General features: G+C 42.4%; 1 protein-coding gene across 2 annotated transcripts in view; it reads right to left on the bottom strand.

Annotated features, from left to right (window-relative positions):
* Nucleotides 1–330: 330 nt before the first annotated feature.
* Nucleotides 331–17,627, bottom strand: part of klhl21 (kelch-like family member 21) — a 38,393-nt gene continuing 21,096 nt past the window's right edge. For both annotated transcript variants that reach the window (XM_061734701.1, XM_061734702.1), the window contains exons 3-6: nucleotides 12,501–12,826; nucleotides 5,054–5,459; nucleotides 3,440–3,512; nucleotides 331–2,034 (exon numbers count right to left, since the gene is read on the bottom strand). In XM_061734701.1, coding sequence (XP_061590685.1) covers nucleotides 1,705–2,034; nucleotides 3,440–3,512; nucleotides 5,054–5,459; nucleotides 12,501–12,826 — 1,135 coding nt within the window. In that variant the 3' untranslated portion in view covers nucleotides 331–1,704. The remainder of the gene's footprint in view (nucleotides 2,035–3,439; nucleotides 3,513–5,053; nucleotides 5,460–12,500; nucleotides 12,827–17,627) is intronic.

Genomic DNA, 17,627 nt, shown 5'->3' with positions numbered 1-17,627 from the left:
GCTATATAAAACCAAGTCATTATTATTATTATTGCCATTGTTTATGTAATAATTGCTCTGGGGTTTATGTTCTGGGTCTCTGGAAAGATCCTAGAGACAACTTTTGTTGTAATAGACGTTATATAAATAAAATTGAATTAAATTGAAAAAATATTTGAGAGGGGATTTTTTTTTATTGTGCACTATTATTGTGAAAAGTCAAAATGTTGAGAAAAAAGTTGAAATGTCGAGATTAATGTTGAAGAATGTTCAAGAATAAAGTCGAAATTTCGAGAAGTTGAAATACATTTAGACTTTTTTCTCAAAATTGTACTTCAACATTAATCTCGACATTTCAACCTTTTCTCGACATTTCAACTTTTTCCTCAAAATTTCAACTTTTTTCTCGAAGTGCATAATGAAAAAAAATCTTCCTCCTCTAAAATATTATTTTTATTTTTCTCCTGCATGGCCCTAATACTCTTCTGTAGTAGATGTAAGCTTAGTATAAATCAACATTTATCGTGGTTTTCCCCAACTTTCACTATTACGTAACCATTTTCATACGCCTCCATCAATGCAAGGCACAGTCCCACTTTTAAATTCCATACAAGGGATGAACTGTAACACATTTAAGCCGTCAGAAGCACAGTACATTAGTCACAGATAATCTCCCCGACACATCAGTAGCAGTACTGCTTTACAGATACATGAATTAGTAAAATGACTATAAACATTTACGACTGCTCCTAAAGATTGCACGTAGTGCCGCTCGCTCAGGGCTGTATATCGGCCCAAGCTGGGGAGGATGCAAATGGATGTTAGGTGAGGTTTAACATCCATTTATGGTGAACAAAGAGAGCAGAGGTGTATAATCCATAAAGTAAAAACCCTGTCCAGCAGTTGTTCCAACCCTCCGGAGAAGCATGTGAAGACAATGCTACAGCAATTTCTGCTGTTTGCAACATGGGAATTGGTTGTTTTTTGCAGAGGGGTATAACCAAGGTGCCATAAAGTAAAAACCCTGCTGTTTCTGGATCAGCCTGTACATTTAGAACAGGTGTTTTCACTAAGGACTATAGCACCCTATAATGTAATAATTTCCTGAAAATGTAATAAAATTTGCACTTAACTCAATCAAAAATGTAATAAAACCCAATAATGTAATAACTTGACCAATAATGTAATAAAATATCCTGACGGATATTGTTATAACATTTTTACCGATAATGTATTACCTTATTACATTATTGAGAATTTATGACATGGTACTCAAAGTCTGCAATTTAACCCAATAGTCATTCTGGTGTTTCAAATCCAGCGTATATAACATTCTTAGATTCTTAAAACACAAAATGTAGAACTCTGGATTGAAAATGAACATATATATTACATTATCTGTCAAGTATTATATTATCAGTTTTGGAACTGGATTTTTACTTTATGGCACCTGGATTATCCACCTCTGCAAGAGAGCAGCTCCATCATGTGAGCCGTTACTTATTGTAGAGTAAACTATGAGTTCCAATAGCTGGGGGAATAAAGCAACCTTGCAGCAGTCTGGCCTGGGGGTTTCCGGTCCCCCGCCTGCAGCTGCCAGCGATGCAGCAGCCTCGTAGTCTCAGGCTCAGACTGCTCTGCAAACACTCGCCTCCTCTCTGTCCTTCATGTGGTGATGAGGTAAACTCCCCCAGACGAGGGGAAACACACCAGAGCACGTGGAACTCAGCGTGCCGGGTTCACGTCCTGGTTCTGGTTGAGGTTGTTGTTGAGGTTGTGCAGAGCCTGGTGGCGGTGGTGCCGGTGCAGGCTGATGGTGTTGGACTCGGGCAGCTCCGTGGGCTCGAAGCTGCTGGCCACCAGCGGCATGAACTGGCGGAAGATGCTGACGCTGCCGTGCCAGAATGTGGGCTGGGGGAGCCGCCCGGCCGGGCTCCAGGAGCAGGAGACCGGGTCGTACGCCTCCACCACGTCAGACAGCTCAAACGTGTTGTCGTAGCCGCCCGACACGTACAGCTTTCCCCCCAGGGCTGCAACGCTGCCTCCAACGTGGACCTGATGAAACAAAAAGGAGCTCTCAACATTAACTGCTCTGTTTTCAACCCATTTGAGAATTTGAATTGGAAATCACATATACTTTATACAAAGATAAAAATATCAAAAACAATTGCTCTGTTACACAAAGTAAAGGATTCATTGGACAACAAAGCATTGTACATTTTATATAACACTACAATAAAACATAATAAAGGAATATAAATAATACAAATATAATGTGTTTTTTACATTAGTAATTCATTTCACAAATAATTTGGTAATAAAGTTATTGAAGGAACAAATCTGAGGAGTCAGGAGAACAAAACTGTTCACACACGGTACGAAAAGTGCGCCGTCGTCTTCTTGCGCTTTATAAGCACGTTGTGTCACACTAAATAGAATTGTGAACCGAAAGGTGAGCTTTAAATTTATTTTAAAATTCAACAAGGCTTCAAGCCAGAGGAAATTCCTCGATTCTTTTTTGTAATGGACGTTGCATCCCTAGGCTGGTGCACATTTCTTGATTCCTATAGACATTTCTTATCTATAGTCGCCCTGTTTAGAGATGCTGACAGTAAAACATTTTACATTTTATATAACACTCTGATTGTTCCATATCTGACCTACTGTGTTGAAGTTTGGGGAAATGCCTGTAAAACATTTATTCAGTCAATTTTTCTTTTGCAAAAAAGAGCCATAAGAATAATCAGTAGAAAACGATATAGAGATCTAACAAATCCATTATTCCTTCAGTTAAAATTGTTGAAATTTCATGAATTAGTAGACTATAGTATTCTGCAAATTATGTTTAAAGCTCATAAGAAAACTTTACCAATCAACATTCAGAAAAGATTGGAAAAAAGAGAAAGCAAGTATATATTAAAAGGAACAGAGAATAAAAAAAAAAAACAAGATTCAGGACTACATTTTTCAGGACTAAATTGTTGGAACGTTGTGTTTCTGTGAAAGGAATCAGTTAATTAAAGCCTGTATGTTAAGTAAATATAATGAAATATGTTAGTTAAGTTTGATTGACATACCCATAGCCGGCGGTAATTTCATTTTATTTTAGTTTTTTATTTACTTAGTTGTTGTTTTTTAAATTTTTAATTTATGTTATTTGTGAATTTATTTCTTGGAAAAAGGGGCAGATTAGATAAGATTCTTCTTCCTTCTGCTCCCTTTTCATTCACAATTTATGAACATTTGTATTTGTATTGAATTGTTTGTTTTATTTTTTGAATGAAATACAGAATAAAATGAAAAAATGAAAAATGAAAACTTCATTATGAATAACAGCAGCTCTAATTCTAATATGAGCATCTCATATTATTTCTGTCTGAGTGGGGGTGACACATTGTTGAGAGATCACAGACTGTTGCTCATGCGTGACTGAAAAAAGCATCGGAGGTGAAATACAAACCTGGGTCATCGGGCTAATTTTGTCCCACTCGTTCTTTTGCGGATTGTAAACATCAACCTCGGCTGAATCATCCCTGCAAATAGAAAGAGAGGGAAGTCGTATCAGCGCCGGAACAGTCACCGCTTCAAATGTACACAAGCGCTCGCGCTTACATTTCTCTGTGACAGATACAGGACTGTTTCAGAACATTATTATTATGATAAATATTGTGATATTGTGATGATGAATATTGTGATAAAGTTCTTTATCACAATTTTTCCAGGACATTTTGGACAGCACATTTTCAACAAAACTACCCCATGTCTCATTCACCTGTAAGCAAAGCCGGTTTAAGGGGGGGGCAGGGGTGGGCTGTGCCCACCCAAACATGCATCCTGCCCACCCAATCAAAGTTATGGGGATCCTTTATTTTTTTTATAATTTTATTTTTTTATAAATATAAAAAAATATCACAGAATATCTGTACCGTTTCTGATTGGGTGGGCACTGCGCATCATTTTTAGACACAACAATGACCGCATACCGCAAAAGTTGTGTCTCGGCGGAGGAACCCGACGTCCCAGCAAAATGAACAGAAAAGTTCAGAACAGCAGACAGAGCACACAATGAAGGCTGATTTATGGTTCCGCGTTACACCAACGCAGAATGGTGCGCGTCGCCGCTTACCCTACGCCGTAGGCTACAGCGTAGTCTATGGTGTAGTCTATGGCGTAGCCGTGGCTCCAGAGCCTGCAGCAGAGCACCGGCGCTCCGCTACTGGGGGTCTGCCACAGACCCCCAGTAGCGGACAACCTGCGCTGCAGAATCGCACTTTGGCTTTCTTTTTTTAGCCTTTTTAGCAGGGCGAGCCGTTACATCCGACGTGACCGCCCGACCGCGAGCCGGCGGTGAACCCGGGAGCGCCGGGGGCCCTCCGATGTCAGGCCGCGGTTGCTAGTTGGTCTGGAGGAGCGGGTTACACTGAGACACTCTGAGCCGAGGAAGACCCGTGGGAAGTGGACACGGGGGCTGGAGGCAGAGAGACGAGAAGAGAGCGCGCATGGGACAGAGGGGGGCGTGGGCGGGACTTAAAATTAAGGCATCTGATTGGTTCTTCCCCCCCTGCCAATCCTCTGGTTCGCTGACCAATCTGTGCCACTCGGTGCGCAAATAACAGATTGGTCAGAGTTTTTACAGGATTAAAGCTGTCAGAGAGGTCGGATGTTTTTCTTTCCTTTTTCTGAACACATTATTCACTGGCTACTCCCAGGATGGAAGGACCATTTCACCCGGTATAACAATAAATGTTTTTGAATACGATCACAGACTATACCTTTAACTCTACACCAGCCTTACATAGGTAAAAGTTCAGTATTTTTGTATTTTTTTCAGTGATCTGGACCAAAACAGTACTAGTTTCTTCTGAGCGGAGGAAGATTTTGGTCCGTGGGTCGAGGCACAGTCAGATGCGCATTACTAGTCAACACAATAGATTAATATTAATAACCCAATATCGCGATACAGTTTGTCACCTCCACGACACGTATTGTGATGTTTTTGTATCGCAAAATTTCGTGGCACAATATATTGTTACCCCCCTAACAGACAGGGAAGGGTGAAACTATGGCTCCTTACCTCACAAAGTAGATGAGTCCGTTGAGGGTGACGGTTTTGGGCGTGAAGGACCAGGGCGGCAGCTGCCCACAGTTCACAATGGCCCAGCGGTTGGCGTCTGCGTCGTAGCTCTGCACGGCCATGGTGTCCTCCCCGGTCAGGGAGCCGATGGCGTACAGGCGGCCGTTGCAGGCCGTGGTGGAGCAGTTGTCCATGGCGTGCAGCATGCCCGGCAGCCCTTCCCAGCAGTCCAGGGCGTGGTCGTAGCGCTCCGTGCTGTCCGAGGCCACCACGTACAGCTGGCCCTTCAGCACGCACGAGCTGTGGTACTCGCGCGGCTTCAGCATGGGCGACGCCTCCGTCCACTCGTTCACGCTGGACTTGTAGCGCCACACGCCGTCGTAGAGGCGCGAGCCGTCAGAGCCGCCTAAAGGGACAAATATATAGATATATTTATACCACGGTCTGTGAATACTCCATTCTGACTGGCTGGCAGACTGTGTCCATTAAAAGTGGTAATTTACACCTAGAAAACAAGTTTGGTCAAATTTGCCTGATATCTTTAATATCATTGCGCTGGATCAACTGCCAGGTGGTAACCACGGCAACTAGTGTTGTCCCGATTGATCACAGCGTTTTCAAAACATCGGTATCGGCCAAAAAAGTGTCGGAAAATACCTAGTTATTAATGTTTTTAATATATATTAAATAGTTTTATATATCGTTGCATTTAACGCCAAAGTAAGCGAAACTAACATGGTTTACATGTTTGAATTGTGAAATGTTCTATCTGTTCATGTTCATTAAGCTGCTGCTTCATTTCATGCCGTTCAGAATGTCTCCCTAAGGTTAAGCCAAAAAGCATTTTAATTTTCTTGTGTTTGTGAATTTGACTGGATGTCATTCAAGTACCTCTTTTGAAGTTAAATTTATCTATTTTTGTTATTGCACTATTCTGCACTTTTTGTTTTAGTTTACAATTTCATGTTTTGACATTTTGTGACACCAGAGCTGATAAGCTTTGTTGAAATAAATGTCCATGTTGTTTTTCAATGGACAATAAAATAAACTTGGGATCATTTTGTTTTAGTCCTCTTTAGGCGACATGAGTGATTTTGTAATTTCTTTTAATTTCTTTGGTGAATTTAACAATTTTGATGACTGGGATGCAGAAGAGGAGAGAAAAGAAAATGAAAAGAAACCGGAGAAACGACTAGAATATCTCCCGTTGCTAAGTCGTATCTCAGGTCCGTCCTAGTTACTGGAGAATCAACACTGTGTCCATTAAGGACCTTATGGGACGGTAGTGATTGTTCCAGGTTTTAGTCAAACCCTCAGGTGTTACCAAGGAAACTTGAGTTATAACTTTGTAACTTACCAGGTTCCAACGGCTGCAGACGAGAGATTAAATAGTCGCTCAGCTGTGGCTTGTTATAAAACTAATGATTTACACTGAAAACACATTAAAGCATGAATAACTGATTTAATATTTATTCTTTGGTAAGTGACCTTGGTATAAGCGAGGTGCACATTAACATAAATACATGGAAGACGTGGGAAGACGGTTTGCCTCCGCAAAGTCCATATATTTCTGATAATGGACACCTCGTACTTTTTAAATTCAGTAACGCAATTACCGTTACCAAACGGTGCGTTACTCCGTTATTTCTGGCTACAGTGAATTTTTTTTCCCCACACGCGGAGACCAGAGGAAACGTAGTGTGTGTGCGTTCAAAAACGTGACGGTCATGAGCCAAGAGAAGGAGAGTTTCGCAACATGGAGATATTTTCATTACAGTAATCCCTGGTTTTTTCGCGGGGGTTACGTTCCAAAAAGAACCCGTGATAAGTGAAATTCTTTTTACAATTATTATAGAAGGCTTCAAATTGCGGAGATCAGCACCGCCTCGCACGTATTTCACTTCTGACTGCCGCTGCATCCCGACTCTGTAGCGTCTTTTTCTCCTAAAGCCCCGGTGCAGGTGTGTTTTTTCCAGAGAAGAAAATAGTTATGGGTCGTTTTGTCGCTCTTTTTTCTTCTGGGCAAAAAGATTCTTATAAACCGACATGCCATGGGTTATATCTGAGACTGTAATGAACGATTCATCAAAGGCTCCCGTTCTTGAGCTGCTGCTGAAGCTCATTGGCCGTTCTCAGTATTGTTGCTAAGCAACCAACGTTGGCACAGGAAGTGAATAGAATATTCAAATTTTTTGATATAGGATATTTGAGTTTTCTTAAGCTGTAAACCATGATCAGCAATATTCAAATAATAAAAGGCTTGCAATATTTCAGTTGATTTGTAATGAATCCAGAATGTATGACATTTTTGTTTTTGTAATTGCATTACAGAAAATCACAATATTCTAATTTTCTGAGACAGTCCTGTAACTAATAACGGTAACTAGTTACTATTTTTCAGTAACTAGCACAACACTGATGCTAACATTCACACATGGGGCCATTTAGAATCCTTCAGTAACCTCACGTGCATGTTTTTGAACTGTGGGAGGAAACCAAGGGACCCAGAGGAAAACACAGAAGCTCCACACAGAAGGGCCCTGCCTGGGATTTGAACCAGAGACCTCCAGGGGTGTCCTGAGCTGCCCCTCTGCAGCTGCGTGAAGCACAGGGCCTAGGGTTGGAGTTTAGAGGAAGAACTGCTGCACGGGCGGTGGATCCACGTTAGGAATGGGTGATATTTTACCGTTCACGATATACCGTCAAAAAAATTCCCCACGGTAAGAATTTGTCATCTCACGGTAAAAACGATAAATTCCTGTTGATGACGTTTTTGTGTGAAGCTGATTTATGGTTCAGCGTTAAATCCACGCAGAGCATACGGCGTACGGTGCGTGTCGCCACGTAACCTATGGCGTAGGCTCTCCGTCGATTTAACGCAGAACCATAGATCAGCCTTAACAAACATGGCGGAAGGGGGATCTGAGAGCGAGGAGCTCGTTGTTAAACGAGGCTCCAGCTCCGGAACTGGTATGGATTTATAAAGAGTGACGAGGAGCAAACATCATCTCTTATATGCAGAGTCTGCAAAAAAAACAGTGAGTGCAAAGGATGGCTTTTATTTATTTGTCCCGTTTCTTTATTTATCAGGTTGTATCTTTTTCTACTTTGTGATTTTATAAGCTAAGACAACTTGAAGGACGATGGTACTTTTGCTGTTTGCACTGTTATCCCTCTGTTCTCACATTTCAAACTTGTTTGTTTCATTTGACTCATTACAGTTTTGCAGTACAGGTGTACTAATTTAATTGGTTTTTATTAATTCAATTTAATTGGTGTAGTTTGGTAGCATTTAGTATTATTTTAGAGCAGTGTTTTGGGGGCTCCAAAGACTGAATGTGGTGATAGATTAAAAAGGTGGAGTTGAATTGTTATTTTTTTTATCGACATTTTTATCGTTATCGGGATAAATGCCAGAAATTATCGTACATTTTTTAGTCAATACCGCCTATCCCTAATCCCCGTCCGGCAGGTGCATACAACCAACACAAAAGAGTGGAACAGGCTCTGCTTTGAGCCCCCTGGTTAGTTGTCCTGGCTGGTGTGTGAACTGAACCTGCTCCAGGTTAATCCTCACGAGAGCAGCCACCTCTGACTAACGACACTGACACAATCTCAGCGCTGACAAACAGACGACTGCAAACAAAGTTTCATTGTTCCACAGACCAGACCGCAACATTTACACTGACTACATTTACATGCAGTCAAAATTCAGGTTATTGCTAATATTCCAGTTACTGAAACATTGGGAATATTCCGTTTCCATGGTAATTAATCATTCGGGATATCTGGATCAAACCAGCGACGCACGGAGAACGTGATGACGCAATTCCTGTCATTTCCGCTTCTTATTCCTGTATCCAAATCATAAAACAAATGCTGCTTCACGCAACTTTTCGCTCACCTTCTTGTAAATCTTCTATCCCGGTACTTTCTACCGTCTACAAATGCAGAAATGTTCATATCCTTCATTACATTTATGAAATGATTAGTCTCCTCCTGGTCTTGTGTTTCTCCGTGTTTATAAGAACTTCCTGGACTCAAAAGACCAGGATTCCTTGTGAACAGAGCATGTGGAAAAAACAAATTCCTGTTCCGTTTGATGGGGAAATTCCGTTTGGTGTTTACATGACCCAATATTCGGGTTTTAAAAGTATTAACCCAGGGGTCATATTGGGGTTTTAAAAACCAGAATATGAGCAAATTGGGGTTATTCAAAGGAGTTATTGGTGTTTAAATGGCCGTGCAAATTCGAGTTATTGCTAATATTCGGGTTTTAAAAAGGTTATTGATGCATGGAAACGCAGTCATCGATCGGTCAGGGATCCCACACTCCAGGTGCTGATCAGGTGTCATTTCTGGAGGAAAAGCATCTTCAGACAACAGTCTGCTGGTAACAATGATGATACTGATGATGAAAGCCAACACCAGCACTATCCTGGCAGCACACCGTGTCCTGTTTAGGTCACACAGCTGGCAGCCAGGGAGTCTGCAGGTTATTTATAAGCTCGCCCTCACAGCCCGTTCAGAAAAAGACAACGCAATACTGGAAATTACACAGTTGAGCTTTTATACAAGCGTGACTCTGCATTACAGGTAATGAGGAGACTGTGCAGTCAGTTAGGTGGAAGACCAGATGAAGCTGAGCTCCAACTTCATCATTTACGATATGGTTACACACCGCAGGGTTCACGGCAGCGGATCAGTTTTCCCTCAGAATCCAATCTTCTAAAGAGAACCACACAGCCGTTATACTGCTGAACATTAATGCAGGTGGGGTTTTTAGTAAAAGTCCTTACAAACAGCAGTAAACTGGACCATATTACACCAGGAAACTGGACCATATTACACCAGGAGACTGGACCATATTACACCAGGAAACTGGACCATATTACACCAGGAAACTGGACCATATTACACCAGGAAACTGGACCATATTACACCAGGAAACTGGACCATATTACACCAGGAAACTGGACCATATTACACCAGGAAACTGGACCATATTACACCAGGAAACTGGACCATATTACACCAGGAAACTGGACCATATTACACCAGGAAACTGGACCATATTACACCAGGAAACTGGACCATATTACACCAGGAAACTGGACCATATTACACCAGGAAACTGGACCATATTACACCAGGAAACTGGACCACATTACACCAGGAAACTGGACCACATTACACCAGGAAACTGGACCACATTACACCAGGAAACTGGACCATATTACACCAGGAAACTGGACCACATTACACCAGGAAACTGGACCATATTACACCAGGAAACTGGACCATATTACACCAGGAAACTGGACCACATAACACCAGGAAACTGGACCACATTACACCAGGAAACTGGACCACATTACACCAGGAAACTGGACCACATTACACCAGGAAACTGGACCACATTACACCAGGAAACTGGACCATATTACACCAGGAAACTGGACCACATTACACCAGGAAACTGGACCATATTACACCAGGAAACTGGACATATTACACCAGGAAACTGGACCACATTACACCAGGAAACTGGACCATATTACACCAGGAAACTGGACCATATTACACCAGGAAACTGGACCATATTACACCAGGAAACTGGACCATATTACACCAGGAAACTGGACCATATTACACCAGGAAACTGGACCATATTACACCAGGAAACTGGACCACATTACACCAGGAAACTGGACCATATTACACCAGGAAACTGGACCATATTACACCAGGAAACTGGACCACATTACACCAGGAAACTGGACCACATTACACCAGGAAACTGGACCATATTACACCAGGAAACTGGACCATATTACACCAGGAAACTGGACCATATTACACCAGGAAACTGGACCACATTACACCAGGAAACTGGACCATATTACACCAGGAAACTGGACCACATTACACCAGGAAACTGGGCCATATTACACTGGGAAACTGCACCATATTACACCAGGAAACTGGACCATATTACACCAGGAAACTGGACCACATTACACCAGGAAACTGGACCATATTACACCGGTCATGAAATCACTACACTGGCTTCCAGTGAGTCAAAGGATAGAGTTTAAAATCGTACTGCTGGTCTACAAGGACCTGAATGGTCTTGGACCAGAATACATGCTGGATCTGTTAGTTCCTATGAAGCTCCCAGACCCCTGAGCTTCATCTGGATCTGTTAGTTCCTATGAAGCTCCCAGACCCCTGAGGTTCATCTGGATCTGTTAGTTCCTATGAAGCTCCCAGACCCCTGAGGTTCATCTGGATCTGGTTTGTTGTGGTTCCAGAACCAGAACCAGCAAGGTTCAGCAGCGTTCAGTTATTCTGCTCCTCACCGGTGGAACAAACTTCCTGTAGACCTGAGGTCTGCTCCAACTGTAGATCCTTTAAATCAGGATAAAAACATCACTGTTTAGTGAAGCGTACTCTTAAATTAAATACTTACCTGCTGGATTTGCCCTTACCTTTTAACAACTTGTGCTTTTTATTATTTTACGTATTTTTTCATACTCTTAAATTAAATAGTTGAAATTATTTTTGAAAACCCCACAAAGTTATGGATAAGCCCTGAATGCAGGCATTGTGACGTAGAATTGTCAAATTGGTTTGATTCACTTTTTGGTGATACGTTTTGACCGTATAGAAACATAATTCTTGCCATTGCAAGAATTAGATTTAACTGCTGTACTCTACTGCACTCACTTTTTAAAAACTTGTGCTTTTTATTATTTTACCTCCTTTCTTCTCATTTTATTTCATTTTATTTGTTATTTACTGTTTAATTGCGTATTGCCGCTTTTAATGTTGATGTAAAGCACTTTGAATGACCTTGTGTTGAATTGTGCTGTACAAATAAACTTGCCTTGCCTAAAACTCCTTGGCGTTGGATGACAAGTAGTTCTGCTGAGCTTTTATTTTTTTAATTATTTTATTTTTTCAATTGTTTTTCTTTTTTTTAAATTATTTTTGTTGTTGTTGTTTTGTGTGTCCTGTATTTTATTTTATTACTTTATTATCCCTATTATTATGGTCTTCAATCAGAGTTTGATTGGTAATTGGTACTTACTTTGGGACCTGTTTATAATTATGTATTTTACAGTGTGTGAGTTTTGGGGGCTTTTGTGTCTTTATTTATTTTACTTTTTCTTTTGTGTGTGTGTGCGGTAAAATATAAAAACGGGGTAATCTGTTGAATCCTTTAAAAAATGTTTATTGTGTAATATGCATCGACTACCCAATAAAGAAACATGTTAAAAAAAAATAAAAATAAATGTGTCTTACCGCTTTTAATGTTGATGTAAAGCACTTTGAATTACCTTGTGTTGAATTGTGCAATACAAATAAAACCCCCACGATCATGTGATTCTCCTGCTTGGCGTTGGATGACTGGTATTCTGCTGAGCTTCCTGAACCGACTCACCTGTGACGTACATGTCGTTTCCGAGGGCAGCGATGCTGTAGCCGCCCCCCAGGTGGTCGGGGAACTCGGCCAGGTAGCGCCACTGTCCGGTCTGAGGGTTGTAACAGTCCACGGTGACCAGCTCGTCACAGTCCTGGTCGCAGCCCCCCACCACCACCAGGATCTCGGCCAGGCCCGTGCTGGGCCGCGGCCGCATGCGGCTGCAGGTCCGGTCGTGCCGGTCGTACTCGCAGGACTGGAAGCTGCGGGCCTCGTTCACCATGCGCAGGCAGGTGGGCGACAGGTAGACCAGGGGGTCGCTCTCCACGTGGGCCAGCAGGAAGAACCTGAGGTGGTTAATAGTTAGTTAATATTTATTTTGGTCAATCACAAACATAAAAATCTACAATCAAGATAACACAGGTTTTTCCCTGGTCAACATTGTGATTATTTTGACCAAAAAGGTCTGGGCTTGAAGCATAAAGCTTATCTTTCCCACCTTTTAACAGAATAGAATATACAAAAAGAACAAATGAAGTATCATAAGTCTACACAAAATAATAATAATAGTAATAATAACAATAATGATGATGATGATGATGATAATAACAACAACAACAACAATAATAATAATAATTAAAGCTGCAAGCAGCGATGAACGGGCCCTCGCACTCACAGCCACCGCCCCCCATAAGCATATCAGAAATGACACCACCAACGACTTCCTATGTCAAACCATTCAAAAGTTATAGCAGAAAAAAGGGACAACCAATCAGAAGAAGGGGCGGGGCTAATTCAGGCCAATGAAGGTCAAGGACTCCATACAGAATCTGATGACACCACCCACGACTCTCTATGTCAAACCATTCCAAAGTTATAGCAGAAAATCGGGACAACCAATCAGAAGAAGGGGCGGGGCTAATTAAGGCCAACGAAGCTTAAGGATTCATTACAGAGTCCCATGACACCACCCACAACTTCCTATGTCAAACCATTCAAAAGTTATGGCAGAGAAAAGTATTCTAGGGGGCGCTGTTGAGCCGTTAGGCCACGCCCATTAATGCAAACCATGAAATATCAAATTTATCGCCAGGCCTGGCTTGCATGCAAAATTTGGTGCCTTTTGGGGAACTATCAAATATGGACCAATCAGATTTCAAAATGGCCGACTTCCTGTTCGGTTTCGGCCATGGCTCCAAGAGGCTTTTCTTTAAGTTGTGCCATGATACAGGTGTGTAGCGATTTTCGTGCATGTACGTCAAACCGTATTGTGGGGCTTGAAGCACAAAGTTTTCCGGGGGGCGCTGTTGAGCCATTTTGCCACGCCCATTAATGCAAACCATGAAATATCAAATTTATCGCCAGGCCTGCCTTGCATGCCAAATTTGGTGCCTTTTGGAGAACTATCAAATATGGACCAATCAGATGAAGGGGGGGCGCGCTTGTTGGCGTCTAGCGTCGCCACGGTACACTTTTGAAAGAGAAAAGTAATGCGTGTAGTCGCAGGATGGAGACGCACATTTTGATGTATAACACATCTGGGTTCACGATACGGTTCGGGCCGTATTAATTCTCGAAGGAATGGCATATATTGCTCCAAAATTACGCGATTAATTCAGAATGTTCAAAATGGCCGACTTCCTGTTCGGTTTCGGCCATGGCGCCAAGAGACTTTTTTTTAAGTAGCGACATGATAAAGGTGTGTACCGATTTTGATTCATGTACATCAAACCGTATTATGGGGCTTGAGGCGCAAAGTTTTTTCTGTCTGAACCAATCAGATGAAGGGTGGGCACGCTTTTTGGCGTCTAGCGTCGCCACGGTAACGCTTTTGAAAGAGAAAAGTAATGCATGGTGTTGGAGGATGGAGACACACATTTTGATGTATAACACACCTGGGTGCACGTTACGGTTCGGGCCGTATTAACTGCCAAAGGAATGGCATAAATTGCGCCAAAATTACACAATTAATTCAAAATGGCCAACTTCCTGTTCGGTTTCGGGCATGACGCCAAGAGACTTTTCTTTAAGTTGCCACATGATACAGGTGTGTACCGATTTTCGTGCATGTACGTCAAACCGTATCGTGGGGCTTGAGGCACAAAGTTTTCAGGGGGGCGCTGTTGAGCCATTTTGCCACGCCCCTGAATGCAAACCATTAAATATAAAATTTTTCGCCAGGCCTGGCTTGCATGCAAAATTTGGTGACTTTTTGGGCACATTTAGGGGGGCAAAAAGGCCTTCCTTTTGTCAGAACAATAAGAAGAAGAAGAAGAAGAAGAATTAAAGCTGCAAGCAGCGATGAACGGGCCCTCGCACTCACGTCCACCGCCCCCCATAAGCATATCAGAAATGACACCACCCACGACTCTCTATGTCAAACCATTCAAAAGTTATAGCAGAAAAAAGGAACAACCAATCAGAAGAAGGGGCGGGGCTAATTCAGGCCAATGAAGGTCAAGGACTCCATACAGAGTCTGATGACACCACCCACGACTCTCTATGTCAAACCATTCAAAAGTTATGGCAGAAAATCGGGACAACCAATCAGAAGAAGGGGCGGGGCTAATTCAGGCCAATGAAGGTCAAGGACTCAATACCGAGTCCCATGACACCACCCACGACTCTTTATGTCAAACCATTCAAAAGTTATGGCAGAGAAAAGTATTCTAGGGGGCGCTGTTGAGCCGTTAGGCCACGCCCATTAATGCAAACCATGAAATATCAAATGTATCGCCAGGCCTGGCTTGCATGCATAATTTGGTGACTTTTGGAGAACTATCAAATATGGACCAATCAGATGAAGGGGACGAGCGCTTTTTCGTGTCTAGCGTCGCCACGGTAACACTTTTGAAAGAGAGAAGTAATGTGCGTCGTCACAGGACAGAGACGAACATTTTGATGTAAAAAAAACTAAATTGCTGACAAAAGTTTCGGCATATTGCCGGGCTTGAACTCCCAACCTCTGGCACCAAAGACCGCCATAATCTGGCTGAGCTAAGTCTCAGCTATTCCTTTCATTTGACCTACTGTCTTAGGACAGACCAACATAGCGATAAAATGTCTGGAACTTTTTTTTCCTAATTTTTTAAATATTTGTAAGTTATAAATATTAGTAAAACCCTACTATTTTAATTATTACTTTTTCTGTAACCGTTCTGCCAAGGTTGTAACCGGGCTGAGCCGGGAATATTTCTGAGGTCACCACATTACAGGGAACTGATTGGTCGGGGGGCGGGGCCGTCATCACCCTACTCGCCACTGATTGGTCGGGGGGCGGGGCCGTCATCATCATACTCGCCACTGATTGGTCGGGGGGCGGGGCCGTCATCACCCTACTCGCCACTGATTGGTCGGGGGGCGGGGCCGGCAGATGTTTGAATCAGGAAGCGGGACTCTCTATGTCAAACCATTCCAAAGTTATAGACGAATCCGGCGAAACCCGGAAGTCGAGCGGGCCGCCATTACTGCGGTGGCGGCTCCGCTCCTCCGCTCCAGCCCATAGACATATATACGTATGGATCTATTACTCCGCTCCCTGCCAGGCTCTCTTAATGTATTTGTATCATCGGAACACTCCTGTCCCGTCACGTGCATTTGTTTTGATAGTGAATGAAGACGGGAGGGACTTTCAAAACTACTTTTCTGTTTCACCAAGTGAACAGACGGAACGCAAAAAAAGATGTTAAACTGCTGGAAAGGAACTGGAATTTACCTGGATACCTTAAACAAGGAAGCCAGGGAGCGGTATATAGAGAAAATAATGATTATTAACGGTTTGGGTTCATATGAAATCACTACTAAAGAATGAAGCTCCGATGAGGATTTACTGCCGCAGTTCTGCAGAACCACCGTCTTACTACCTTGTTTAGTGTTTGGCAGCTGCTTTGGTAAATGTTTGACTCGCCATGTGTTTCAATAAATTAGTATAATATAACAACATACAGTAGCCTACATCTTTTTTATTACTCTTACTTCTCTTTTCTTTTTTTTATGCTGAAGAGGCTCCGATGGCGTGAGCAATATTTTTCTTTTCCTCGTGAGATTATTTTTTTCTTCTGCAGCTACAAATAGAGTTGATATTTTTTCCTCAACAAACTAGTTTTATCTGCAGATTGGGGTTATGTATGTATGTATTCTGTATCATCCGGAGCTGAGATAGTTCTGCCCTTCAATTAGAGACCTGTAATTGCGTTTCTTTTCGTCATCGGACGCCAGGCGATCAATAAAATATTCTTGGATACTTAAAATAAAACAAAACATAAACAGGTAATATTTAATTGTGCAGAGGTGCCTCGTAAGGAGAGGAGGTGGAGAGAGCTATATTACAGTGTTTAATCATACACTCCCTTATCTCCCTATTCCTCTATTCTTTCCTGCTTATCGCTCAAACAAATCATTATTTATAAATTAACATCAGCATTAATTTAAGATACCTTCATTATTTATGGAAGGCCACTGTCTAACATCATCAATCCAGCTATAATGATGCTGTAGAGCGTCAGGTTATAACAGCGCTGCGGTGGCAGATTGACACCTGCCACCGCAGCAATGGCGCCGCCGCAAGATGGCAGCGCACACAAACCGGTCGCCGGATTCGTCTATAGCAGAAAATAGGGACAACCAATCAGAAGAAGAGGCGGGGCTAATTCTGGCCAATGAAGGTCAAGGACTCCATAAAGAATCTGATGACACCACCCAGGACTCTCTATGTCAAACCATTCCAATGTTATAGCAGAAAATCGGGCCAACCAATCAGAAGAAGGGGCGGGGCTAATTAAGGCCAACGAAGCTTAAGGACTCATTACAGAGTCCCATGACACCACCCACAACTCTCTATGTCAAACCATTCAAAAGTTATGGCAGAGGAAAGTATTCTAGGGGGCGCTGTTGAACCGTTAGCCACGCCCATTAATTGAAAACCATGAAATATCAAATGTATCGCCAGGCCTGGCTTGCATGCAAAATTTGGTGACTTTTGGAGAACTATCAAATATGGACCAATCACATGAAGGGGGGGCGCGCCTTTTGGCGTCTAGCGTCGCCACGGTAACGCTTTTGAGAGAGAAAAGTAATGCGTGGTGTCGCAGGATGGAGACGCACATTTTGATGTATAACACACCTGGGTGCACGTTACGGTTCGGGCTG

The sequence above is a fragment of the Cololabis saira genome, chromosome 12 (assembly GCF_033807715.1).
Source record: "Cololabis saira isolate AMF1-May2022 chromosome 12, fColSai1.1, whole genome shotgun sequence".
Lineage (NCBI taxonomy): Eukaryota > Metazoa > Chordata > Actinopteri > Beloniformes > Belonidae > Cololabis > Cololabis saira.
This window is presented reverse-complemented; position numbering and strand designations above follow the sequence as displayed.